Here is a 26347-nt window from a genome sequence, read left to right on the forward strand (position 1 = left end):
CTTCTTGTGTCCTCCCATGATCCTGGTGGGGTCTGCACAGGGTCAAGGGTTAAGCCACAAACTCCTCGAGTTCCCTCACAACCCTTTGGGGGGTCTGCACGGGGTCACAAACAAAGGGTTACAGCCCAGACTCCTCAGGTTCCCTCACAACTTTGGTGGGGTCTGCAAGGGGTCAAGGGTTATGTCCCAAACTCCTCAGGTCCCCTCATGATCCTGGTAGGGTCTGCAGGAGTTCACGAAGGGTCACTTCCCAAAACCGTGGGGCTTGCCTCAGGGACTCAAAGGAGAGCGGAGTTACTTGGAAAGGACAAGCACAGTTTGTCCTGCTTTGAACAAATAAATTAATTTAACGAGTCATTAATTCGTGCTGAGCCTTTAAAAAAATCCCGTTTTTTGGAGTCAGCAGCCGGATATGCTGAGTGGGGTAAAAACAATTCCAAAAATGTTTTATTGTCCTCATCTAACCCCAAAGAACACTTGGGGTCAGTGTTGGTGTTGCTGATGGCATCTTCCAGCCTGACACCTAACCCAAGCCCTTCCACCATCCCCAGCCTTGGCTTTTCCCAACATTAAAATGGAATCTCCACCATTTCAAGGCTCCCAGCTCTGACCTGCTGGAAGATCAGATCAGCCACAACCAACCTCCCTTTACCTCAAGGGTTATTCCTGATGCAACTTCCAGAAAATTCAAGATTTTAGCCTCAACTATTTCTGCTGCAACTTCCAGAAGATCCAAGATTTTGGCACATCTGTGCCCCTACCTTTGACCTCCAGGCGGACCTGGGCCTCAGCTTTCCCCAGGATGTTGGTGGCCACGCAGGTGTAGATTCCCTGGTCCTCCTTCCGAGCCATGAACATCTCTAAGCTCCCATTCTCGTGGGCTTTGTAGTTGCCTCCATCCAGCGTGTTCCCCTGGCCATTCTTAAACCTCCCAACACCACAAAGTGCTGTTGGAAGGGAAGGAAAAGCAGGAAACCCCCCCTTTCCCACCCCTTGGGATGGAGTGGGATGGGATCTGGCTCTTACCAGCGCAAGGTAGGGATGGGGGATCCAAAAAAGGGACAATCCAGGCGCGTCCTGTTGTTCTGGATCACCCTGATCAGCTGGTTCCGGGGGCCCAGGATCCGGGGGGGAACATCTGCCAAATGCCAAAATTCCAGCCATGGAAAAGGAGGAAAAATGGATTCTGCTGCTCTTTTCCAGCCTTTTTCCTGTTTTTTTGGTTCACTACTGGCACTTTCAAAACCTAGTAGAACTTCTCCACTCCCTCACCTCACCTTCCCCCTCCTTCCAGCCTCGTTTTGTGACTCGTATCCCTGGATTTGCCCAGCCTTTGCCTGGTTTGAATCCATGGCAATGGATTCCTGCTCCAAAGCCTGGGTGCCTTTGTGCATTCCCTCACAGCAGCAAAGGGGAAAACTCATGGAAAACTTCGGCAGGGAAAAGGGGGCTTGGAAAAACCAGGGAGAGTGATTTTTACATGGGAATATGGTGATGGGATAAAGGGGAACGATTTTAAACCAAAATAGGAGAGTTTGGGTGGGATATTGGGAAGAAATTCCTGCCTGGGAGGATGGGGAAGGGCTGGGATGGAATTCGTAGAGAAGCTATGGCTGCTCCTGGATTCCTGGAAGTGTCCAAGGCCAGGTAGCACAGGGCAGTGGAAGGTTCCATGCCCCACCCTTCCAAGAAGGTGGAATTTTAGATGAATCCCAGAACCAACCAGCAGGAAAAAGGTTGGAAAAGACCTTTAAGATCATCAAGTCCAACCTATGACCCAACACTACCTTGGCGCTAAGAGCCACACCCACGCTTTTAAGATGAGCTTTGAGCTGAGCTTTAAGGTTCTTTCCAGCCTCAGATTCCATGGAAATATGAGTTTTGGGTGGTCCCCTTCCCACAGACTCACCCAGCACGCTGACGAAGGCGTTGGCCAGCAGGTAGCCGTGCTCGTTGGACGCGTTGCATTGGTACACGGCGCTGCTGCCGATCTGCGTGTCCCGGAACACGATGGTGTCCCCGGCCACCTCCCGGCTCGGGTTGGGCGGAGATGCTTCAAGACAAGGACAGCTCCTTCAATTCGATTCCAAATGAAAATCCACCCCATAATATCATGGAGCGTCCTCCCAGCTCAGCCCAGTTCAAACCTGATGATGGTGTGTGGGGTCCACAGCCATAACTGGGAGCTACTGGGTGAACTGGGCCCATCCCAGCCAAGCTGGGGATTCACGTGGAGCCTATGTGGGTGTTGGACACCATCAGCAGTTTTGGCTCATGCTCAGCCAGGAGATCCTTGACTGGCACTTGGGCTAGGATTTGGGCTGGGATTTTGGAGAAGGAGGCTACTCTGCTCGTGCTCAGCCATGAGGTCCTTGGCTGGGATTTTGGTGGGATTTTGGCTGACATTTTGGAGAAGGAGGCAACTCTGGCTCATGCTCAGACATGAGGCCATTGGCTGGGATTTTGGTGTGATTTTGGCTGGGACTTTGGCGTGATTTTGGCTGGGATTTTGGAGGAGGAAGCCACTCAGGCTCATGCTCGGCCAGGATATCCTTGGCTGGGATTTTGGAGAAGGAGGTCCAGTCTCTCCCGCACTCACATTCGATGGGCTCTCCATTCACCAGCCACTGGATGGACGGTTTGGGGTTGCCGTTGGCGCGGCACACCAGCCTGCCGTCCTCGCCGGGGGCCAGGATCAGGTTCTCCGGCTCATCCAGCCAGTAGGGAGCAGCTGGAAAACAGCCCCGCCCCAGTGACACAGGGACAGCGGCACCACCCCCAAATTCCCCCCTCCAACGCTCCCTGGGGGAGGAAGGTGATGGAAAAATGGAATGGGTTTCCCGGGATTTGGTGAAGGAGGAGAGACCCCTTTCCTCTCCTTGGCTACACAAACCCACCACCATTTCTATCAGTGAGATTCCACCTCCGGCTACTTTTGGGGCCATTTCAATGAGATTTAATTCAAAAAGGGGAAGATTTAGATGGGCTATTGGGATGGAATCATTCCTTGGGAGGGTGGGGAGGCGCTGGGATGGAATTCCCAGAGAATGTGTGGCTGCTCCATGCCTGGAAGTGCCCAAGGCCAGGTTGGATGGGGCTTGGAGCACCATGGGCTCATGGAATGTGTCCCAGAACTGAGTGATCTCTGACGACCTTCCAACCCAACCCATTTCACGACTCCCTGAAGAACACAGACCCATCCCCAGGGAAAGGCCCCGCTGTCCCTCCCAGCATTCCATGAACGTCCCCTCCCGGCTCCAGGCAGCCAGGACCCAAAGAGGGAAGGTAAAGGCGACGTACCCTTCACTCTCACCGAGATCGTGTGGCGGATGCTGCCCATCTTGTTGGAGGCCAGGCAGAAATATTCCCCGGAGTCCTCCTCGGACACGTTGGAGATGCGCAGGGCCTTGTTGAAGTTCTCCAGCTTGGTTTTACCCACCGGGAGCTCCCCGCCTTTCTTGTACCACATGATGTCCGGTGCTGGTCTGAGGAGAGGGAGGCAGATCAGAGATTTTCCAAAGGCAAGGGAATGACTCCCAAGTGAAGAGCTGTGATTCCTAAATAGCAGTGAAATTCCCATCCTGGGAGCCACCAAAACCCAGGGGGAAGGTCTGATCTAACTGGTGGGCCACTCTTATTCCCACCGCCCTCCTTTCCATCATCCTCCTTCCCACTGCTGCCCCTAAACCACAGCCCTGAGCATTCCCAGCTGGTCAGGAACGATGTTCTCCTCATGCTCCTGGGATGCAGGCTCATGGAATTCTGGAATGGTTTGGGGTGGAAGGGACCTCAAAGCCCATCCCTGACCATGGCCTGATGGTGTGGGCTGTCCAAGAGCCCAGGACATTTCTGGGGGCACAAATGTCCTCCCCACAGTGTGGTGAGGAGCTCCTGGGAAATTGCCAAATTTTAGGGCAAACCAGTGGGGAATTATCCTTGGACAAGGATCTGAAGACACCTGGAAACCTCAGCATTTCCGTTTGCTCATCGAGCAGGTTATGGGAGCATCGTTAACAACTGAAAAGGAGGGAATGATCCCTTTTTCCCAGTCCAGGGGTGATTCCTTGCACTGATTCCACTGGGAATTGCTGGGAATCACCCTCTCCGTGGTACATACACTCCGGAGGCGATGCATTCCAGCAGGAGATCCACCCCTCGGAGCACCATCTGGCTGCTGGAAGTTCCGTAGGGATACATGAAGCTTGGAGTGGTTTCTGAGATCCCTCGGGCTGGAATCAGTGGGAGAGAAGTAAAAACAAAACAAAACAAAACAAAAACAAAACAACAAAAAAAAAAAAAACCAAAAACCAAACAAAGAAAAAAAAAAACAAAACCAAAAAACCAAAGAAAACAGAACATGGGTCTTTTAAAGGTCTCTGGGAATTCACGGAAGGTGTCACCTCCCCAGCCATCCCGGGATTCTGAACTCACCTGGGAATGTGCCTGGAAAGGGAAGGAGGGCTCCAAATGAATTTGGGATTGGAAAAAAAGAAGGGGAGAGAGAGGAAGTTTGGCAGGCAGGGGAGAGAAGGAGCAGCAGAGGGGACTGAGCACTGGGGATGGTTCCCATTCCATCAGTTCCTGCTTTTCCTGCCCTCCCTGCCTCCGGAAAATGGGCTGGAATCAGATGGAATTGGGAAATGTTGATGGATGTAACATATAACGAAGGACAGCAGGAAAAGCGGGTATGGAAAGGGTTTATTCAGACCCAGAGCTGCTTTTCCACAGAATTCTCCGGGATAGAGAGCATTCCCAGGGCTCCAGCAGCACCAAAGAGGTTTTCCAGCTTTCCTGGAGGCCTGGAAGGACGGTTCCCCTTGGAAAGGGACAGCTCAGCCGCCAAAATGACCCATTTAGGGCTGGACAGGGAAGTTTAATGGGAAAAAAAAACAAAGGGAAGACATAAGACAATTCCCTACGGATCCACACACAGTGAAGGCCTCTGTGCAGGGGGAAAAAATTAATTATTCATGGGAAAAAAATTCCATTAAGGAGTGGAATGATTGACCTAGATCTGGATCAGTGAGGACAAGACAGGATGAGATGGCGGGAAAGCAGCAGTAGCAGGGATGGAAGTTATGGGATTGGGAGAGGGATGGGATGGGAACAGGGGCACAAAAAATCCTGGAGTGATCCATGAGGCGAGACATCCCGGTGCCCCAAGATTTCCTTAGCTCAATGAGATGGGAGGATTTGGGGAATTTTGGGAAACTTCCAGAGCTGCGGCAGGGGAAGGAGGAGGGGACTGAGGATGGGGGCTCTTCCTGGAATTCCCACCTTAGGGAAGGAAAACCCAACCCCAGGATTCATCCATGGAATGTTTGGAATTGGCTCCACGCCCACATCCCGCCACTCCCACGGGCTCCGCACGCGCTCCCAGTTAGTCAATTATGGATTAATGGATTACCAGGGCAGGAAAATCCCAACTTTATCCCAAAAAGCCAACTTCTCCGGGTCTGTCTGCATCCCTGCTCCTGATTAATCTCATTCCCAGTGAAACCAGCTTGGCCCATCCCAGGGCAGAGCACCCAAACCTCCGCCACAACCGGGAGCTTCTCCCACCAAATAGAAAATGGGAATTAATTATTTTATCAGCCAAGATTGGCTTTGATCAGGATTTATTCCCACTCCGGATCCTGTGGGATAACTGGAAGCGTTAAGCGGAGCAAGCCGGATTTTACAAGCCTGTATTAATGATGGCAATTAAAAATCAGGGAGATTAATTAGTACCCTCTTGGCTTTAATGAACCTAAGGACAGCACCGAAAAAAACCCCTGATTTTTGCCTCAGCACAGCACCGTTAATAAATAATAATTAATAAATAATAAATAAAAATTAATAAATAATGAATATTTTGCTGTTTATAACAGGGAGCAGCCAGAAATTCCCTCAGAACCAGAGGCTCTGAGCATGTGGAAGTTCCAGCTGGAAGTGTCCAGGTTTCCCTCATCCCTCTGGATGGATCCAAGCTGGAAAAACAAATCCTGGGTCTGTTTATTTCGGCTTAAAATTGACTCTGCTCCCAAACTTTGCTGTGAACTGGGATCCAGAGATCCCAAAAACATGTGATTCGCATCCCAGAGCTGCCAGCTGCCCCTTTCCCATCTAAAATTCCTCCATCAGCTCTGTTTTCCAAGGATGTGCTCATCCCAACACATCCCAGCTGCTCAGCCCCGGCACAGCCAGGCTCAAACAGCCCCAGGTTTGCCAAAAAAAAAAAAAAAAAAAAAAAAAAAGAGGAAAAGGGACAAACCAAGGTTTTAATCCCATTAAAAGGGGGAAAAAATTGGAAATTCTGCTAATGAAATATTCCATTTATCCTTTTGGATCATTTTTCCCTGATAACTGCCCACAGAATTCTCGGAATCATCACTCCAAGTCCTGGGGACAAGGGGTGGGTGACACTTCCTGTGGTTATCCCGGCCCTGGAGAGGAATCTGGGACAAGTGTCCCACAAATCTCCCATGCTCCATGTCCCCAGCAGCAGATCCCCCATTCCCAAGCTTGGGAATGTCCTGGCAATGGGATTCCCAGACTTTCAGACCCCTTTTCCAGCTGCCTCTGGAGCTGATCGTGGGGATCAGCACGCCAAGGAAGAACGCCCAAGAGCTCCAAATCCCCCCAGCCCCTCAGATCCTTGGGATTCATGTCCCTCTCCACATCCCAAAGCTCCAGAATTCCCAGCCAGTCATTCCAGGGAGGAATGCTGGGGCAGCCACAAGGGAAAGGACTGAGGGGAAGAATTGTTACCCTCAGCTCTTTAATTATTGAGTTAATTACGGCCTGGGTTGGAGTCCAGGTCTGCACAGGGGTGGGAGAGGGGGATCTGTATCCTCTGGAGCCAGGAAGTTTTCCAGGGAATGCTACAACACGAAGAGCAGGATATTTCTCCTGTGCACTCATGAAATGAGGGACAGAATGGAATTGTGTGGATAGAATCCCATTTTCCTGATGGAGTGACACTTAAGATCTCTTTTCCCTGAACAAAGATATACAATGGGAAATCCAGAAGCCCAGGAAAACTCTCCACTGGAATTCTCTTTCTCCCTGTCCCATCTCTTGTTCTCTCCCTTCTGGGTGAGGGCTCCCACCAAAGCTGATTTTGCTGCTGAACCCTTTTCCCAGCCATTTTTCCAAATATTCCCAGATAGTCCAGCCCATTCCAGCACTTCTTCCCAGGCCGATTCCACTGCTGAGCCTTTCCCAGCTCCTCAGCTCCCTCCAAACCCTCCTGCTCCCGATGCCAAGATCCCAATTCCCTTGGCCATGGCCTGGCCTGGCACATCCCGCTCTTCTCTGGTTCTCCCAGTTGGCAACGCCCTCCTTGTCCCCAAAAGTCCCCGCGGGATGGGAATTGTGCCCTGGGCTGTGCCAGGCCCTGAGGAAGCTCTGGCTCCGCAGGGATTTCACTCCAGGACACGGTGGGGACAGCAAGGGACATTCCCAGAGCTGACCCCACACAACCCCCGCCCCAAAAGCAGCAGGAAGGGCAGGAAGGGAATCCTGTCTGGGATGGCTCCGGATCTGGGAGCAGTTGGAATCGGCATGAAAAAAAAAAAAAAAAAAAAAAAAAAAAAAGAAAAGAGAGGAAAAGGGACTAACCAAGGTTTTAATCCCATTAAAAGGGGAAAAAAATTGGAAATTCTGCTAATGAAATATTCCATTTATCCTTTTGGATCATTTTTCCCTGATAACTGCCCACAGAATTCTCGGAATCATCACTCCAAGTCCTGGGGACAAGGGGTGGGTGACACTTCCTGTGGTTATCCCGGCCCTGGAGAGGAATCTGGGACAAGTGTCCCACAAATCTCCCATGCTCCATGTCCCCAGCAGCAGATCCCCCATTCCCAAGCTTGGGAATGTCCTGGCAATGGGATTCCCAGACTTTCAGACCCCTTTTCCAGCTGCCTCTGGAGCTGATCGTGGGGATCAGCACCCCAAGGAAGAACAGCCAGGAGCTCCAAATCCCCCCAGCCCCTCAGATCCTTGGGATTCATGTCCCTCTCCACATCCCAAAGCTCCAGAATTCCCAGCCAGTCATTCCAGGGAGGAATGCTGGGGCAGCCACAAGGGAAAGGACTGAGGGGAAGAATTGTTACCCTCAGCTCTTTAATTATTGAGTTAATTACGGCCTGGGTTGGAGTCCAGGTCTGCACAGGGGTGGGAGAGGGGGATCTGTATCCTCTGGAGCCAGGAAGTTTTCCAGGGAATGCTACAACACGAAGAGCAGGATATTTCTCCTGTGCACTCATGAAATGAGGGACAGAATGGAATTGTGTGGATAGAATCCCATTTTCCTGATGGAGTGACACTTAAGATCTCTTTTCCCTGAACAAAGATATACAATGGGAAATACAGAAGCCCAGGAAAACTCTCCACTGGAATTCTCTTTCTCCCTGTCCCATCTCTTGTTCTCTCCCTTCTGGGTGAGGGCTCCCACCAAAGCTGATTTTGCTGCTGAACCCTTTTCCCAGCCATTTTTCCAAATATTCCCAGATAGTCCAGCCCATTCCAGCACTTCTTCCCAGGCCGATTCCACTGCTGAGCCTTTCCCAGCTCCTCAGCTCCCTCCAAACCCTCCTGCTCCCGATGCCAAGATCCCAATTCCCTTGGCCATGGCCTGGCCTGGCACATCCCGCTCTTCTCTGGTTCTCCCAGTTGGCAACGCCCTCCTTGTCCCCAAAAGTCCCCGCGGGATGGGAATTGTGCCCTGGGCTGTGCCAGGCCCTGAGGAAGCTCTGGCTCCGCAGGGATTTCACTCCAGGACACGGTGGGGACAGCAAGGGACATTCCCAGAGCTGACCCCACACAACCCCCGCCCCAAAAGCAGCAGGAAGGGCAGGAAGGGAATCCTGTCCGAGACGGCTTCGGATCTGGGAGCAGTTGGAATCTGTGGTGGATTTGGAGAGGTGGTGACATTCCCAGGATTCCCAAACCTGCCCCATTTCCCACTCCCTAAAATCCCTCACGGCTGCCCTTGTTATCCCAGCACAACCCTGACAATTCCAGCCCATTCCTAGGGCAGCCATCCTGGCGTTTTTGTACCTGAAGCATCATTTAGGATTTTAGGATGGGATTCTCCCACCAGGCACAGAATCCAGAGAGAGTTTTCTGTCCCAACAAAGAGCATGAACCTGTGGAAGCATCCAGCTCATGTCCAACCTCTCTGCACAGCAATCACCCAGATTTCAGGAAAACCCAAATATTCCTCTTTTTCTTCCCTCTTTTTATCCTTGCCTGAGTTCAGCTGGAAATCCCAGAAATGCCCCTGCTGGAAATGTTCTTCTGGAGACACAGAAAAGTGGGATGAGGATCTGATGTCTAAATCCTGAGCTTTGCCCAGGACAGGACAGGAGGGACCGAACTCAGCTCAGCCACGTGGGGCAGACCCTATAAACCCCAAACCTCCCAAGCTGGGCTTAACTCACTTAAACCCCGCTCAGCAGAAATGGGGAACTTTGTGGGGTTTTGTGGTCGCTTGGATGGATTTATGCCAATAAATTTTGGCAAAGCTGAGGCCATGATGGGGACATGGCGACAGCAAAGGGGACACAGACAGGGAATGGGGTCAGTGGGGTTAGGCGGGACTGGGTTAAGCCGGGACTCCCAAAGCCAGCGTGGACTCACCGCGGTACATGGCGGGGGAATTTCCTAAAGACGTTTCGTTATGGGACTTCTCTGCAATTGAACAAAACACCATGAGCAGCGCCAGGGAGGCGGGGGCAGCATGGGAAGGGGACACGGGAATTCCCAAAAAACAGCCAGGAAGGGGACACAGGAATTCCCAAAAAACAGAAAGAACAGGGGACATGGGGACTTCCCAAACAACAGGCAGGATGGGGGACACAGGGACATCCCAAAACACAGACAGGGTGAGGGACACAGGAAATTCCCAAAAAACAGCCAGGATGGGCACACGGGGACATCCCCAAAAAAAAGCCAGGACAGGGGACATGGGGAATTCCCAAAAAACAGCCAAGATGGGGGACATGGGGACATCCCAAAAAGAAAGCCAGGCTGAGGGACACGGGAATCCCTAAAATACAGCCAGGATGGGGGACATGAGGAATTCCCAAAAAACCAGCCAGGATGGGGACATGGGGAATTCCCAAAACCGGCAAGGATGGGGGATGTGGTGACATCCCAAAAAACAGCCAGGATGGAGACATGGGGAATTCCCAAAAAACAGCAAGGACAGGACAGGGTGGAGAACACAAGAATTCCCAGAAATCAGCAAGGATGGGAGAGGGTGGAGAACACGAGAATTCCCATAAATCAGCAGGGATGGGACAGGCGGGAGCAGGGATCCAAAAGCATTCGGAGCGCGGTGCCTTCCAGGACAAACACAGGAGGAACAGGAGGAAAAGGGGCTGGTTTCCCTCTCCAAGGGGTGGGAAGAGCTAAAAGTGTGGGAATTGTAGTGCTAATTTTTCCTTGGAATGTTTTACTCTCCAGAGTCTTTGGGAAAACCCAAGAATTTGAGCAATTTGGAGGGGAAAATGGTTTTTTTTCTCTGTTTTTTGACTATAAAAATTCTGTATTCCAGCTACTTTTTCCCATGAGATGGACACAGCTGGACAATGATGTAGGAAGGCAAGGAGGAGATGAAAGAATAATAATAATAATAATTATTATTATTATTATGTTTTAAAAGCACAACCTGCTGTAATAACAACAATAATAATAATAATTTTTTTTAATTTTTTTTTTAAGAGCACAACTTGCGGTAAAATCCCTTTAAGGTGATCCCTCCCTGCAACCTTCCCATTTTCCTCCTACATCCCATTCCATGTTTTTTCAGGAGCTGGGGAAGACTTTTTGAAGGAGCCTAACTCAGGGATTAAGGCTGAGAAGATCCAAGAGTTTGGGACAAATCCAACCTCATCCCCTTCCAACAATTTATGGATAAAGAATTTTTTGTATGGGAAATTAAAGCCTCAGTTCCAAAATTTTTAAGGAATCTGGGAGGTTCCTGGGTGGAATTTGCCTCTGATCCTACAGCAGCTGTTTCCCAAGGAAAACTGGAAGAGAAGGATTTGATTTTCCAAGGTCTGGGAGTGAAGGGATGTGGGGACACCTGAGGGGAGCTCAAATCCGTGAAAATCCACCAGGATTTCATTCAAGTCACGTCCAGAGCTGGATAAATCATCAGGATGGAGCCCTTGGAAGCTCCAAACCCCACAGATCTTTATTTGCCTGGATTTTTCCCAAAAATAAACACTGGGACTTTCTTTTCCCAGCTCTTCAAACAAGCAAATATTTGGAACTCACAAATAATATCCGGAATTTACAAATTATATCCGGAATGAACGAGCTACCCACATTCCCAGCACCGGAAAAGAACCCTTTGGAATGATTTAAATCCCTGATTCCCTACTCCAGCTTTGCACCGAGGAGGAGCTGCTACACCGAGGTGGAAAACTCGTCACTCCCGGGTCCCTCTCATCACATTCCTATTCATTCAAGCTGCTGGGAAATCAAATTAAATTCCTCCCACCAGCATTCAGGAGTGCCTGGTGCTTCCCAAAAATCCGCCAGCACCTCCCAGTTGGATCTTTCTGGGAATGCTGGGAATGGTGGGAGCTCCTGCCCTCTGATGGTTGATGTTCATGGAGGATTTTGTCACCTCGAGCCCCTGTGACAGCTCAGGGTCCTCATGCCCCTCAAATTGGCCCCATTCCCTCTTCCAGAGTCACCCCAGTGCACCAGGAATTCCTTTTCATTCAGGAATTCCTGAGGAATCATTGCTGGAGGAAAATGTGCTCTGGAAGGGCCCGGAGTGAGCCCCTGGTGTCCCCTCATCAATGCTCGATGGGGACACCTGGGAACGCTCATCCCGAGTGTCCCACAGGATTCCAGAGGCTCCCACATTCCTGGAGGCACTTCCCAGAGCAAAGGAAGCCCCGGAATATCCACAGCCACATTCCACACTTGTTTTTCCACATCCAATCCCCTGGAGCAAGCCACGGCCAACTCCACCTTCCCAGAGCAGGGAATGATCCCTGGACATTTCACATTTCCCTGAATGTGGTGAGAAAGTGGAAGCACCCCCAGTTTTATCCCAAAGACGTGGAATTGGTGATTCCTGCTCCAAGTTACCTCTGGATATTTTATATTTCCCTGGAGATGAATTTCCCTGATGATATGGAAACGCTCTCCACTTCATCCCAAACACACAGAATTGGTAATTCCTGCCCCAAATCACCTCTGGATATTTTACATTTTCCCTGGAGACATTAGGAATGCTCCAGATGTGGCAAAACTCTGCAGTTTATCCCAAACACATGGAACTGGTGATCCCTGCATTTCCCTGGAGATGATGGGAATGTTCCATATGTGCTGAAACACTCCCTGTTTTATTCCAAACACATGGAATTGGTGATTCCTGCACCAAAGATCCCATTTCCCTGGAGATGGTGGGAATGTGGGAATGTCCCATTCGTGAAACACTCTCCAGTTTACCCCAAACACATGGAATTGGTGATTCCTGCATTTTCCTGGAGATGGTGGGAATGCCCCAGCTGTGCTGAAACACTCCCAGTTTATCCCAGCATCGGGATTTGGTGATTCCTGCTTCAAGTTACCTCTGGATATTTTACACTTCCCTGGAGACAGTGGGAATGCCACATCCCTGTCAGAACATTCCCTGTTTTACCCCAAACACACAGAATTGGCAATTCCTGCGTTTCCCTGGAGACATTGGGAACGCCTCATCTGTCAAACACCCCCAGTTTTACCCCAAAACCACGGAACTGGCAATTCCTACACCAAACCACCTCTGGAACCCTAAAAACCAGGAAGATACAACCCCTCCCTCCCCACCCACCCCAAAACCACCCAAACCCGTCCTTACCCCACCCAAACCAAACCAAACCACGGGAGCCACTCTTCCCTTACTGGATTCCTGGTTGGAAAACCCTTTGGGATGGAGCCCAAACTGGTTCCCCTGTGAGCCACTTACTGGTTTTGACCTTGAGGGTGTAGGGGTTCTTCTGCTGGATGGTGTGGGTGAAGTGGAAGCGGGCGTTGCAGCTGTAGTCGGTCAGCGCGTCCTGCGCCAGCACGTTGGAGAAGTAAAGGTCCCCGTTGTGGCCCTGGGACACGCGCTTGTCCTGCGGGATGGGCTCCATGGCTGGGGGAAAACGGCGGGAATTCAGGGCCAGGCGGGATTTAAGGAGAACGGGAATGGCGGAGGGGTGGGGTGGATGAGGTGCGGAGTAGGGGTGGTGAGCCTGAAGTAGGAGGAAGGGTTCTAAACTAACAGAAGCTGCCCTAAATTAGCAGGAAATGCCCTAAATTAGTAGTTATGGCCCTAAACTAGCAGAAAGTGCCCTAAGTTAGCAGAAAAAACCCTAAATTACCAGTAACGACCCTAAACTAGCAGAAAGTGCCCTAAGTCAGCAGAAAAACCCCTAAATTACCAGTAATGACCCTAAATTAGCAGAAAGTGCCCTTAATTAGCAGCAATTACTCTAAACTGCCAGCAATGACCCTAAGCTAGCGGACATGACCCTAACCTAGCAGAAAATGTCCTAAGTTAGCAGAAAAAACCCCTAAACTACCAGTAACAACCCTAAACTACAAAAAACTAGCCTAAACTAGCAGAAAGTGTCCCAAATCAGCAGTAATTACCCTAATTACCAGCAATGACCCTAAGCTAGCAGCCACAATCCTAAACTAGCAGAAACAACCCTAATCAAGCAGAAATTGCCCTAAACTACCAGGACCAGCCCTAAAGTAGCAGAAAGTGCCCTAAACTAACAGAAATTACCCTAAACTAATAGAAATTACCCTAAACTAGCAGAAACAACCCTAAACTATCAGGCCCAACCCTAAACTAACAGAAACAACTCCAGGCTGACAGAACCAACCTCAAACTATCAGCAACAACCCCACCCACAGTTATTTTAAAACCCACAGGTGATGGAGCCGCCATTCCCAGAGTTCCCGGTGGGAAAGGCGCTCCCGACTCACAGCTGCTCATCCAGAAGATGACGGGCTCAGGGAGGCCAGGTGGGGGATTGCACTGCAGGCTCAGCGGGGCACCCTCATCCACCTCGATGACATCCACCTTCTCCTTGGGCCACAGCGGAGATTCTGCCATGGGAAGCAAAGGAAAGTGAGGAAAGGAGGAAAGGATTCCTCAGGAGTGATTCCCGCTGGATCCAGCCTCATTTTAGAGCAAAATTCATCTGGGTGTGTGCAAAACTCCCTGGAATTCATCCCCTGAAATCCATACCCCCAAATTCATCCCTCAAATCCATACCCCAAAATCCAAACCCCCCCAGATTCATACCCTCCAAATCCGTCCCTGGAATCCACACCCTTGAATTCGTATCCTCAATTCCATCCCTTCAATTCCATTCCCTTAAATCCATGTCTTCAAGTCCATATTCAAATCCATCCCTTAAATCCATATCCTCAATTCTACACCCTCAAATCCATCCCTGAAATCTATCCTTTAAATTCGTATCCTCAGTTCCACACCCTCAAATCCATCCCTGAAATCCATACCCTTAAACTCATATCCTCAATTCCACACCCTCAAATCCATCCCTTCCACCCTGAGCAATTCCCAACCACAACCTCATTCCTTCCCTGTCTCCTGGACACACCTGGATCTGTTTGAGCACTGAATATTCCCCCCAAACCTCCCGTGGCCCTGCTCTTTCCAGGAACCACTCACTGGAAACCTGGAGGTGGATTTTGCTGGAAAGGGCTGTCCCGTAGTCGTTCCTGGCGAAGCACTGGTACTCGCCCTCGTAGTCGTCGGGCCGGCCCCCGCTGTGGAAGTCAATGACCAAAGTCCCCGATCTCCTCCTCATGGACACCTTGGGATCCTTGGCCACGTTGAAGAACTTCCCATTCCGCGTCCAAGAGAAGCTGGAATGCCAAGGAAAAGCTGGGTTAGGAACCATGTCCCCACAGAGGTCCCTACCTGTGTTGGGCCAGCAGCAGGATGGGCTGGGCAGGGAGGGTGGGAGCGGCTCTGGAGCACCAAGGGACAGTGGGATGAGCACTGGGAATGCACTCACATGGGAACGGGGTTGCCTTTGGCTTCGCATTCGATGAAGATGTTATCCCTGGGATCCACGATGTAATCCTTGATGGATTGCTTGGTGATCGTGGGGGGCTGCGGCACTGCGAGGAATGGGAAATCCGTGAAGAACCGGGGGAGATCCCTCAATGCCACCCCGTAGCAATTCCTGCTGGGATCCCAGCTCCTTCCCTTGGCTGGGTGTGTGATTTGGAGGTTGAATCCTGAGGAAATTCCTGTGAATTCCCTCAATTCATCACCTCACGGATCATCACAGAGTCCAGACTCCCTTTAGGGACCAAAAATCCTCAATTCCCTCTCTGTATTTTGGTCTCATTGGGGAATGTCCCAGTTCCAGCCTCCTGTTCCCACAGGGTGAATCCGGTGGGAATTCATCCTGGATCTGCAGCTCAGAAGGGGCTGGGTCAGGGGTCCTGAGAAATTCCTGGTGCAAGGAAGAGATTCCAACCCCCCAGGATGAGCCCAAAGGAGCTCAGACCTGGAATTTAGGAGGGCAGGGATGGAAAAAAGGACACAGGAACCCCATGGCTGGGATAGCACCCGGCCCTGATCTCCGAACTGCAGATCCTATCTCCTGGGGTGAAGATCCAAGGCTGTTTCTTCATCCTCTGAGATCCAGAGATGCTCCCAACCCATCAGGATGTGAGGTTGAGCCTGGAACAGGTGCCAGGAGGGAATTCCTGCCCTTCTCCGAACTCAAACCCTGCAGGAACAACTTTTCCATGGCAAACACAGCCTGGCCCCTGATCTGAGGACAGCTCAGAGAGCTGGGAGCTCTTCCCAAGTTGCTCCAGCCTTTCTATGCCTTTCCCCACCTGGACATGCAGGAAAAGTGGGTCAGAAGGGGCCACGTCCCCCTTGCACCACCACTGCCACCACCAGCCCCTGCTCAGGGACCCTTCATGCACTTTGGGGAAGGGAACACTTACATTCACTCTGGATATTTGCTGTTATTCCCAAAGGGAAAGCATAGAGGGAAAAAGAAAGGAGGTTAATTCAACCTGTTCCAACCCTGTTCCCAGCACAGCCAGAAACAAATCCAGTTTTTGCAGGCCTCGGAAACCCCGCACAAAACCCCTTTTCCTTCGAAATGTGGAGGAGAAAACCCAATTGTGGAGGAGAAAAGCCAACTGTGGAGAGGAAAACCCAGCTGTGGAGGGGAAACCCCAAACTTGGAGAAGAAAACCCAAATGTGGAGGAGAAAAATCTAAATGTGGAGGAGAAAATTCAATTGTCAAGGAGAAAACTCAACTGTGGAGGAGAAAACCCAAATTTGGAAAAGAACACCTAAATGTGGAGGAGAAAACACAACAGTGGAGGAGAAAACTCAGCTGTGGAGGAGAAAATCCACCTGGGATGTTCCCACCTTCATCCCACCTCCTTCCCATCCCAGTGAGGAATTTTTGGGAAGGAACTGGAGAGGATAAATCCCAAACTTACGGTCCAGGGGGACCTCGATGGCGCTGATGAGGTGCTGGAGGCAGAGGGCAAAGGCAATTCTGGCACAGGTGACCTGGGCTCTCCTCAGGATCATCTTGAAGCTTCCCTGTGTGGCCTCAAGACCTTGGGGTGTCCCTTGGGGTGACTTTGGGGTGTCCCCTGGGGTGGTGGCACATGCAGAGGGATCCTCAGCTGGAAAAAAAAAACAACCCCCGAGTCACATCACTGAGCCAATCCTGGCATTTTCCCTTTGGAAACTTGAGGAACGCAGCATTTCCCCCAAAAAATGGTGGGAATGGGGCCAGGAATGGTGGCCAGGATTTGGGGAACACGTGGGAACAGCTCTCCCGAGCCCAGGATTGTCCTGCTGGAAGGATTTATGGGGTTGTTTGGGCTCCAGTCCTGAAGCCAGTGCCCAGGGACCAAGAGGAAATTCCTGGGAGCAGCAGGATCCAAATGGAGCCCACAGGATTGAATAAAAATGTGGATTTGCTGAAAAAATTAATAATAATTGTATTTTATGCATTAAAAATACTGAGGAATATCCAACCCCTCAGGGCATCGGGATGAGCTCAGGGGTCTGGAGCTGTTGTCCCAAAAATCCTGGCATTGATCCAGCAGAATTCTAGGACTGGGATTTTTCCCAACTGGTGTTCAAACTATCTCATTCCCAACGAGGCTGCAGGTGTTCCCCTCGCTGCTCCAGACCCTGTGGATGTGACAGCCTGGCCAGAGAGTGAGAAAACCAGACAAGTTTTCCCAAAATTGGCTTGTGAGGCTTTAAGGAGTTGAAGATAAATAACAATAGCTTGTTATGACAAAAAAACCTGCAGGTGTTGTTTTCCTGCTCTCTGTTTTCCTGTTTTTCTCAAAAGTTGTTTATAAGAAAAAAGGCATTTTGTTAATTAGCCAATCAGGTGAAATGTATTGATTAGTTGACCGATCAGGTCAATATCTGTATGGGAAGAATGTATAAAATGTATAAAAAAAAGGGGAACCTGAAGTAAAGTCCAAACCATCCTTCCAGTGAGTCTGTGTCGTTTCTTACTCAACAGCGACAAGATCCCATCCAAGCTCCCGGGATCCCATTTTCCACCCAGATAACAAATGCAGATCCCAAAAGGACAACACAAAGCTCTGAATCCATTTCAAACAGGGATATTTTAGGGGAAGGAGGCAGTGGGGGTTAAAAAGGGTCCAAACAGGAACAGTTTGGGCCTGAAAAGTGAGGAATTTCTTGTTTTCCTTGGATTTTGGGGTGCGGAATAGCTGAGAGGGAAGGAGGAAGTTCCTGGCACAGATTCCTGGGGGATATTTGTAAATACGGGAATATAAAAGGGCTGAGCCCAAGCTCTGATGGGAAATCACAGGATCCTGGAATGGTTTGGGATGGGAAAGGAATTTAAAGCTCATCCCCAGTGCAGGGGCACCTTCCCCTGTCCCAGGTGGCTCCAGCCTGGCATTGGGCACTTCCAGGGATCCAAGGGCAGCTCCTCCCTACAAATCCCTGTAGGCCCCACTGCAAAAATCCAGGAATATCAGGAAGAAACAAAATTCCAGAAAATTCCTGAGCTGTAAAAGCAGCACGGAATCTCTGGCCTGAACCCATGGGCAGAATCCTGCAGGAATTCCCTGGCTGGATGATCCAGGATGATCTGTAGGATAGCACGGAGCAGCACTGGCTGGGAGCAAGAAAAACCACACAGGGAATTCATCCCCTGGAAAATGCCAGGCTCCTCCAGGCTCCTCCAGGCTCCTCCAGGGCCCCTTTGTCCGGAGCAGATGTGGGCAGAGGGAACAATCCCTGGGAACAATCCACGGGAACAATTCCTGCGCATGTAGGTGGCTCCTGGAGAACACAGACCCGCATTGTCCCGGCTGTTCCTGCCGGGAATGGGGAATTCTCCCGGCACAGAGGGGCTGGAGCTGCCACAGGAATCAGGGACATTCTGAGCTGGGGGTGCTGGAGTCAGGGAAACAGCCGGGGAGAAGCTTTTCCCAAAAAACCAGCATTTTTCCTGCTTTTTCTCGCATAGAAAGGATATGACAGCAGCCCAAAAAGCAGGAAAAACCCGTCAGGCTCATCCCTACATCCCAAAGGGAGGCACGGAGAGGGGAAGGGGTGGTTGAGGTTGGTCCCTCACCAGCAGGACCAGGCTGTGCCCTGCTCTGCTCCTCAGAATTCCATGGAATTCTCTCTTTTCTCCCTGCAGGATCTGAAATAACAACCCATGAGGACAGCTTCTCCTCCTGCAGAAATTCCCAGGAGATCCCATTCTGGCACCACCCAGGACAGGGATCCCCCTGCAGGGGATTTGGCCCAAAGTTATCTCACTGTCAGAATTCCCAAAATCCCTACAAACAGGAGCAGCTGGAATGTCCCCTGGGGTCCACTCTGAGTGCACAAACCACTCTGAGGATGGGCTGAAATTCATTTATTCCCATTTCTTAAAATGAGATCTTCTGGGATAACAATGGGAAAAATCCCTTCCCTACACCTCTGCTCCTGGAAAACAATCCCAGCTCCAGAGCAGGAAATGGGAAGCAAAGGGAATCTGGCCTTGGAATTCGACAAAATTAAACAGTGAGGGATTTGATTTAATCAGCTCGTTAGGACCAGCAGGATGCTCCCAGCAGCAGTTGGATTTTTATCCCAGTTTATCCTGATTTATCCCAATTTACGGCTGCAGGAGGAACAGTAAAACTTTGGGAATTGCTGTTCCCGGAGAACATTCCGGCAGCTCCGTTTATTGCTTCATTAAAGCTGATTGAGGAGCACGGAGCAGCTTTGCCACCGGCAGAAAATCCCCTTGGGTTGGTGTCATGGTTTAAGAAATAAATAATGAAAACCTGTTGTTTTACCTTTAAACAACTCATCTTTAAAACAGTAAATCAACAGAACCCATATACAAGCTGTAAAAAAGCTGGGGGCCACTGGGGCTGCTCCAGCACCATTTTTCTAGGAATCTCAACAGAAAATCCCAAAGAATCTGTGGGGTGGTGACTCAGGGACACTCCAGTCCCCTTGTCCTGTTCCCAATGGAGGAGCAAATCCCATCCCAGCAAATCCCATCCCAGAAAATCCCAACCCAGCAAATCCCATCCCAGAAAATCCCATCCCAGCAAATCCCATCCCAACCCCCCAGCAGATCAGGACAGGTGCAGGTGACACTGCGCCGTTGTCACCTCCTTTCCAGGGCCATCCATCCCACGCTGCTCCCAGAAAACCCACGGAGCTGGTAGCACGGGGGGACACCGGCTGTGCCTGTCCCCGGAGTGTCCCCAGGCCACCCCACCCTGGTGGCATCTGGCCCTGGGATCAGCCAAGGGTTAATCAGGTGGGAAAACAGCCCTGGGATGAATCTGGAGCCTCTGGAAAAGCTCCCCAGCTCCCACCTCCGCTCCTGCTGCCGGATTCTGCACCCGGGCTTGGAGCAGCCTGAGCCTCTCCGAGAATGGGAATGTTTGGATGAGCTGTGGGATTTTTGGGGTCCCCGGGGGTCCCGTCCCACTTGGGATGTTCCACGGTTTTGTGAATAAAATGATGGATGCAACACTCAGAGAGAGGAAAATTCCGTGTTTCTCTGAACACACGGAGCTGGGAGAGGGCTTGGCTGGAATTCCCTTCCCTGCTGGACACAACCCACAGCTCGTCTGTGCCAGGGACGTCTGTTCCCATGGGAAAATCCACTCGGGGGAGCTGGGACACTTGGGATTCCTCTCCTGTGTGAGAGGAACCATCGGACACAGGAACAGCAGATCCTGATCCCATCCTGGGATCCCAGACCTGGCTCTCCCTCCTGCCAAGGGCATCAGGCAGGAGGATGATCCCAGGGGGAACTGAGTGATCCCAGTGGGAATGACTGATCCCAGAGGGAACTGAGTGATCCCAGTGTGGACTGAGTGATCCCAGTGGGAACTGAGTGATCCCAGTGGGCCTGGCATTATTTTACCGGGGATAGAGTGATCCCAGTGGGGTCTGATTTATCCCAGTGGGAACCGATTTATCCCAGTGGGAACAGATTTATCCCAGCAGGAACCAACTGATCCCAGTGGGAACTGACTGATCCCAGTGGGGATTGATTTATCCCAGCAGGAACCGACTGATCCTAGCAGGTACCAACTGATTTATCCCAGTGGGAACTGATTGATCCCAGTGGGAACTGATTGATCCCAGTGGGAACCGATTGATCCCAGTGGGAACTGGCCTGGCCTTGGACACTTCCACGGAAGTTCATTCCCAAAAACCCAGCTGGTGACCCAAAGCTGATGCTCCAGGTGTGTCCCACCATTCCTGGCAGGGTTTGTTGATCCCATTCCCACTTGTTTTCTCAGGAATTGTGACAGCCCTTGAGGATATTTTCCACAGGAATGCGAAGAAATTCCGAATTTATTCATTTTCCGAGGAGGGCAACACCCTTCCTTGCTATTTCCCACCATTCCCTGCTTTTTCTCACCATTCCCTGGCATTTCTCACAACTTTTCCTGTCGCTCTCCATGGAATTGTCACCCTTTGTCACTCAATCATCAAATCCTGGTGTCACCACCTCTCCATCTGCCGCCGGAGCTGCCTCCGGAATGGGAATAAATTAATTGGGAGAAGCTTTTGGTTCTGGGATAATGAAGTTGGCACAAACCCAACTCAGGAGGGAGCCCAGGGATGCCGTGGTTAAAAATTCCATAAAAATAAAAGGGATTTTTGGGAATTAAAAAGCCGGGTTGGAATTTAGGGTTTCCTTGGGAAAGGTCGAAGGATGGATTGAACCAGGGACGAATGAAGTGAGGATTTTTATCTGCCAAAACTTTCCAAAATCCCTGGAAAAGGTCGAATTCTGCAAATCTTTGGAAACACAAATCTCTGCTTGTTGGCACCACTGGAAGCAGGAGGGAAAATCCGCAGGAAAATCGCGGAGTTTAAAGTCGAGGGAAAAAACAAAGGAAAGGGAAATTTCAATATTTAACTCCTCCCACCTCATCTCTGATCCAACAAAGTTTCCTGCTGGGAATATTCTGAGGAAAGCGTGAAAATCCATTAAAACCCCGGAGCTGAGTGAAACAAAGAGCAGAGGTTGGGACTGAGGGTTGGATCAGCAAATTCCTTGAATTCTGCATGTCAGAATTGGAGCTAGAATCCAACTTTGGTAAAATACTGAGAAGGTTTTCCATGAAAATTCAGGAGAGGAGGAAGGATCCCACCTCTGGCACAGCTTGGGCACAGGATCCAGGCACGATCTGTCCCAAAAAATCATCCCAAGTTTTTCCATTCCTTTCCCAGGATAATGTAGGAATGTGCAGTGTGTCCCACCTTGGATGAGGTGATGTGGAAAACTGGGAATCTCCCTCACGTGGCTTTGGGAAGGATTTCTCTCCCTTTTTCCAAGCTCAAGATGGAACAAGTGCTCAGAGCATGGAAAAACCGGAATTTCCGTATGGGAGGGGTGAATCCCAAAAAATCCAGGCACAAAAAACCTTTAGGATCTCACAGAATCCCACAAAAAGCTCGGAGTGGGATGACCTGGAGCATCCCTGCAGGACGCCAGGCCCCTTTTTGGGATTTTCCCATTTTCCCAACCCTTTTCCCGCCGCTCTCCCGCATCCCTGAGGATCGCATCCCTCGATGGTGGCCATGGCAACGCCAATCCATGCAGGAAAGGGGAGGAATCTGGAAAATTATTCATGAAGAATGAGGGAGAGCTCGGAGCAGACCCTCTGGAAGCTGGTGGGAAAAGGCCCTTCCTTGGCGTTCCCATCGGGAAAACACTCCTGATTTATTATTAAAGAGGGAAAAATTCCTTTTTGTTGTTGTTGTTGAGCTTAATTAGGAGGAAAATCTTCCTGGAGGAATCCTCGGTGATCCCAGCCCTGCTCCCAGCCCCTTTCCCACTCCCCTGGTTTTCCAGAGACTCTGGGGTCAGAGCATCTGAGCAGGAGGGGAGTTTGGGAAAGCAGAGCAGGCAAAGCCTGCCTTTAAACAGTCCTGGAATTGTCCCATTCCTGGGTGCTGATTCCCTGCTCCCAAGGGAATTCTGCTCCATCAGCTCCCGCTCCGAATTTCCAAACCTCCTCCAAACCTGTGCTTCCCGCTGCTCCATCCCTGCCCTTGGAGGGGCACCCTGGCTGCTCTGGAATTACCCCCATCCCAAAAATCCTGCTTCCCTCCAAATTCCTGGAGGCTGCAGGGAGCTCCACACCTTCTCCCGTGTCCTTCCCACTGCTCCGGAATGACCGCATCCCACAGCAGGGCAGATCCCACAAGGATTTGTTAAATTCCACCTCCTCCTCCTCCTCCTCTTCCAAGGGCAGGGAGTCGCCTCCCTTTCCCTCTCCCATGTCCCGCACAGTTTTCCCTCTCCAGAGCTCAGGTTGAGGTTTTCCCTCTCTTTATCACCCCAAAAAATGTCTCAAATCCAAGAATTTACGGGAAATCTCCACCTTGTCACAGGTTATTCCAAGCATGGGGAGCCACTTCCCTTTCCCTCTCCCACATCAGGCACAGTTTTCCCCTCCAAAGTTCAGACTGAGGTTTTCCCTCTCTTTATCCCAAATTAACAAATGCCTCAAATCCAAGGATTTACAGGAAATCTCCGCCTCTTCACACATTATTCCAAGGAAGGGAGACACCTCCCTTTCCCTCTCCCATTTTTTCCCCTTCAAAGCTCAGGTTGAACTTCTCTCTATCCCAAACTCAAAGATTTTCCACATCCCGGGAAGGACACCCTGAGTCCCCCACATCCAAACAATTACCCATTTCCCTCTGAGGTTTTCTACATCCTGAGGACTCTCTGAGCGCCCCACATCCCAAAAAATCCTCACTTCCCTCTGAGGTTTTCCACATCCCAAGAAGGACTCCCTGATCTCCCCACATCCCAAAAAATCCCTATTTCGCCCTAAGATTTTCCACATCCTGAGGACACCCTGAGACCCACACATCCCAAAAAAAAATCCCCCTTTCCCTCTCCCTGTCCTCCCCTGGCTTGTCCCAACCCCTCCACCCCGGAGAAGTGCCGAGGCTCCACAGCCCTGATCCGTAATTCCGACTTTCTCCACCCTTCCCTTCTTTCTCCCTTTTCCCGCGGGAACAATGGGGCCGTGGCATGGACACTGCCCACTCTGTGCCCTCCCCGTGCCCGAGTGCCAGCCTGGGCCTGTCCCCGTGTCCCCGGCGGGTGACAGCGTTTTGTTCCCAGATGCAGCTTCCTTTTGTTCCCAACCCTGCGGAAAAGCAGAGCAGAGACGTCCCCACCACTGAGAATTCCCAGCCTGGAGTTTCTGGCTATCCCACCCATATTCCAGCTTGGAATTGTTGGGTTTTCGCCTCTGCAATGGAGCACAGCAAGAAAATTCTAGAGGAATTAGGGAGTGGATCACAGGGATCCTCATTTCCCAACCTCCCGCACCCTCGTCGCTCATCCAAGGATTTTCCAGCTGGGAATGAGCCAACCCCAGCCAGGGAAAAGGGGGAATTTCGCTGAAAATGAAATTAAAAATCCAGACGAGGACTGGCTGCATATCATGGCTCCAGCAGAAATTTGGGAATAGATGGGGGAAGGAGGAAGTGGGGAGAGGAATCTTTGTTGGGATAATTTTCCGGGATTTCCCTGGAGGGTGGTGCAGGAACTTCAGGAGAGACTTCCCAGAGGATAAAAGCGGGAATTTCCCAGTGAAGGGCGGCGGGAGATTAGAACTAATCAGGCGGGCCCAGGAGCGATAAACCCGCCTTAAAAACAAAGCTCCGCTTTGTAGCTTTAAATGAGGAGTCGCCGATCCCATCCATGGCTTCATTAGCATCTCATTAATATGCAATTCTCATTTGCCTGATTAAACGGTTGGGAGTAGGGAAGGCAGGGAGGAGGATGTGCCCCGGTGCCGGCTCCGAGCCTTGGGGACACTTTTTGGGGTAAGAATTCCCGTTTTCCTGCTTCCCTAGGTGCTCTCCAAGGATTCACCTTTTTCCTGGCCCGGGTGAATCCAAACCCTGATATTTGGGAGTGAACACAGCAACATTCCCGGTTTTCCAGCTTCCCCATCCCAGTATGGAATGAACATCGTGCCAAGGGGAATGTTCTTATCTCCACCACCAAAATTCCCTCTTTAGGGCGACTCTGAGAACTTGGAGCTTCCTGGAGCTGCTCCCGAGGTTTTGGTGCTTCCCCGAATCCCATCCCAGGTCCTTCCATCTCCAGGACCCCCCCAAATCCTCCCTCCCCCACCACAAACCCTTTTCAGTTCCACTCTGAGCCTCATTAAACCCCCGGGAGCTGCCGGGATAATTCCAGCCTGGCTGATCTCGGATTTTCTGGGATTGGGCGATGCCCACCGGGCATGGCAGAGAGATTTCCAACAGCTGGAAAATTGGAATGGAGTCGTGAGGGAGAAGGATGGGAAAGCAAGAGGAGCAAAACTCAGGATTTGAAGCCATCAGACCCCATCCCTGCAGATGGATTTGTTCCTTCTCCCGCTTTTCCCTGGATTTGCTGGAATTAAAAGCTGCTCCAGCCTTTCAGAGAGAGAACATGAAAGGGAAACAAGATCTGAGTGAGGCCAAGAAGGTTTTAATTTCATTCCCTAAAGCAGCTCCCGGGATGTTCCGTTGGGATATCAAAGGAAAAATGAGATGTTGGAGAGGATCTGCTCCTGCCCTGGGCTTTCTGGCCGTTCCATGATTTCTGAGGGAGAGGAGGAGGAGGAGGAGGAGGAGGGAACAGCAGTGTTCCCAAGGGTGCCCATGGTGGCACTTCCCAGACTCCCCCAGGTCATTCTGCCCAGTGCTGGACTGGTTCTCCACAAAGATTTTGGGATTTCCCAGTGCCCAGAGTCGGAAATCCCACCTGGAGAAGCCTCAGCTTCCCGATTTCCTGGGTTTGGCTCCAGCTCTGTGGGGCTGGAGCTGCGGTGGCCCTGGGACATCTCCTGATGGTGTCCCCAGGATCTTCCCTGAGGAGCGGAGATGTCCCCAGGAATTTCTCCTGATCCTGGAGATGTCCCCAGGAATTCCCTGATTCTGAGTCGGAAATCCCACCTGGAGAAGCCTCAGCTTCCCGATTTCCTGGGTTTGGCTCCAGCTCTGTGGGGCTGGAGCTGCGGTGGCCCTGGGACATCTCCTGGTGGTGTCCCCAGGATCTTCCCTGAGGAGCGGAGATGTCTTCAGAAATTTCTCCTGACCCTGGAGATGTCCCCAGGGATTTCTCCTGACCCTGGAGATGTCCCCAGGCATTTTTCCTGACCCTGGAGGGTGGAGATGTCCCCAGGATTATCCCTGATTCCGGAGATACCCCCGGGACCTTCCCCGACTCTGGAGAGTGGAAATGTCCCCAGAAATTTCTCCTGACCCTGGAAATGTCCCAAAAATTTCTCCTGGGGGGAATAAAGGGAAGAACGAGGGGGAATAAAGGGAAGAATAAAAGGGGATAAAGGGAAGAATCTTCCTGATGAGGACTTGAGGCTGAATCCCGAATCCTCTGGAAATCCCAATTAACACTTCAGAAATCCCAATTATCGCTTCGGTGCACCCTGAACTTCCTGCTCCTCCTCCAGCTTTCCCAGCTATTCCTGCATTCCCATTTCATCTTTCCCTGCTTAAAACCACATCCCACTGCCTCCCCTGGCTCCCAGGGGAACCCTTTGGGTCCTTTTCCCCCCAAAAGCCCCTGAGATGAGGTTTTGGGATGAGATTCCAAGGATGTGGCTGGAACAGCCGGGTGAATCCCACACCGCTGGATCAGAGGGCTCAGCTCCACCTCAGGGTACAATTCCCACTCTTCCCTCTCCTCCAGCAGAGCACGGGGCTAAAATTATCCCTGAGCAGCTCAAATCCCAAATCCTGGGGTTTTTTATGGCCTCTGGAGCCCA

The 26347-nt window shown here is 51.0% G+C and overlaps 1 protein-coding gene across 5 annotated transcripts in view; it reads right to left on the minus strand.

Moving 5' to 3' along the window:
• The window catches only part of NFASC (neurofascin), a 74928-nt gene that overhangs the window by 40549 nt on the left and 8032 nt on the right, over positions 1-26347 (minus strand). For 4 of the 5 annotated variants that reach the window (XM_041470497.1, XM_041470495.1, XM_041470494.1 and 1 more), the window contains exons 2-13: positions 16499-16690; positions 15036-15141; positions 14687-14883; positions 13975-14097; positions 12962-13132; positions 9628-9678; positions 4118-4229; positions 3301-3485; positions 2600-2731; positions 1910-2053; positions 1027-1138; positions 762-928 (exon numbers count right to left, since the gene is read on the minus strand). In XM_041470497.1, coding sequence (XP_041326431.1) covers positions 762-928; positions 1027-1138; positions 1910-2053; positions 2600-2731; positions 3301-3485; positions 4118-4229; positions 9628-9678; positions 12962-13132; positions 13975-14097; positions 14687-14883; positions 15036-15141; positions 16499-16592 — 1594 coding nt within the window. In that variant the 5' untranslated portion in view covers positions 16593-16690. The remainder of the gene's footprint in view (positions 1-761; positions 929-1026; positions 1139-1909; positions 2054-2599; positions 2732-3300; positions 3486-4117; positions 4230-9627; positions 9679-12961; positions 13133-13974; positions 14098-14686; positions 14884-15035; positions 15142-16498; positions 16691-26347) is intronic. The other variant, XM_041470498.1, reaches the window with a different exon arrangement.

Source organism: Pyrgilauda ruficollis, unplaced genomic scaffold, assembly GCF_017590135.1.
Source record: "Pyrgilauda ruficollis isolate IOZ18807 unplaced genomic scaffold, ASM1759013v1 scaffold247, whole genome shotgun sequence".
NCBI classification, from domain to species: Eukaryota; Metazoa; Chordata; class Aves; order Passeriformes; family Passeridae; genus Pyrgilauda; species Pyrgilauda ruficollis.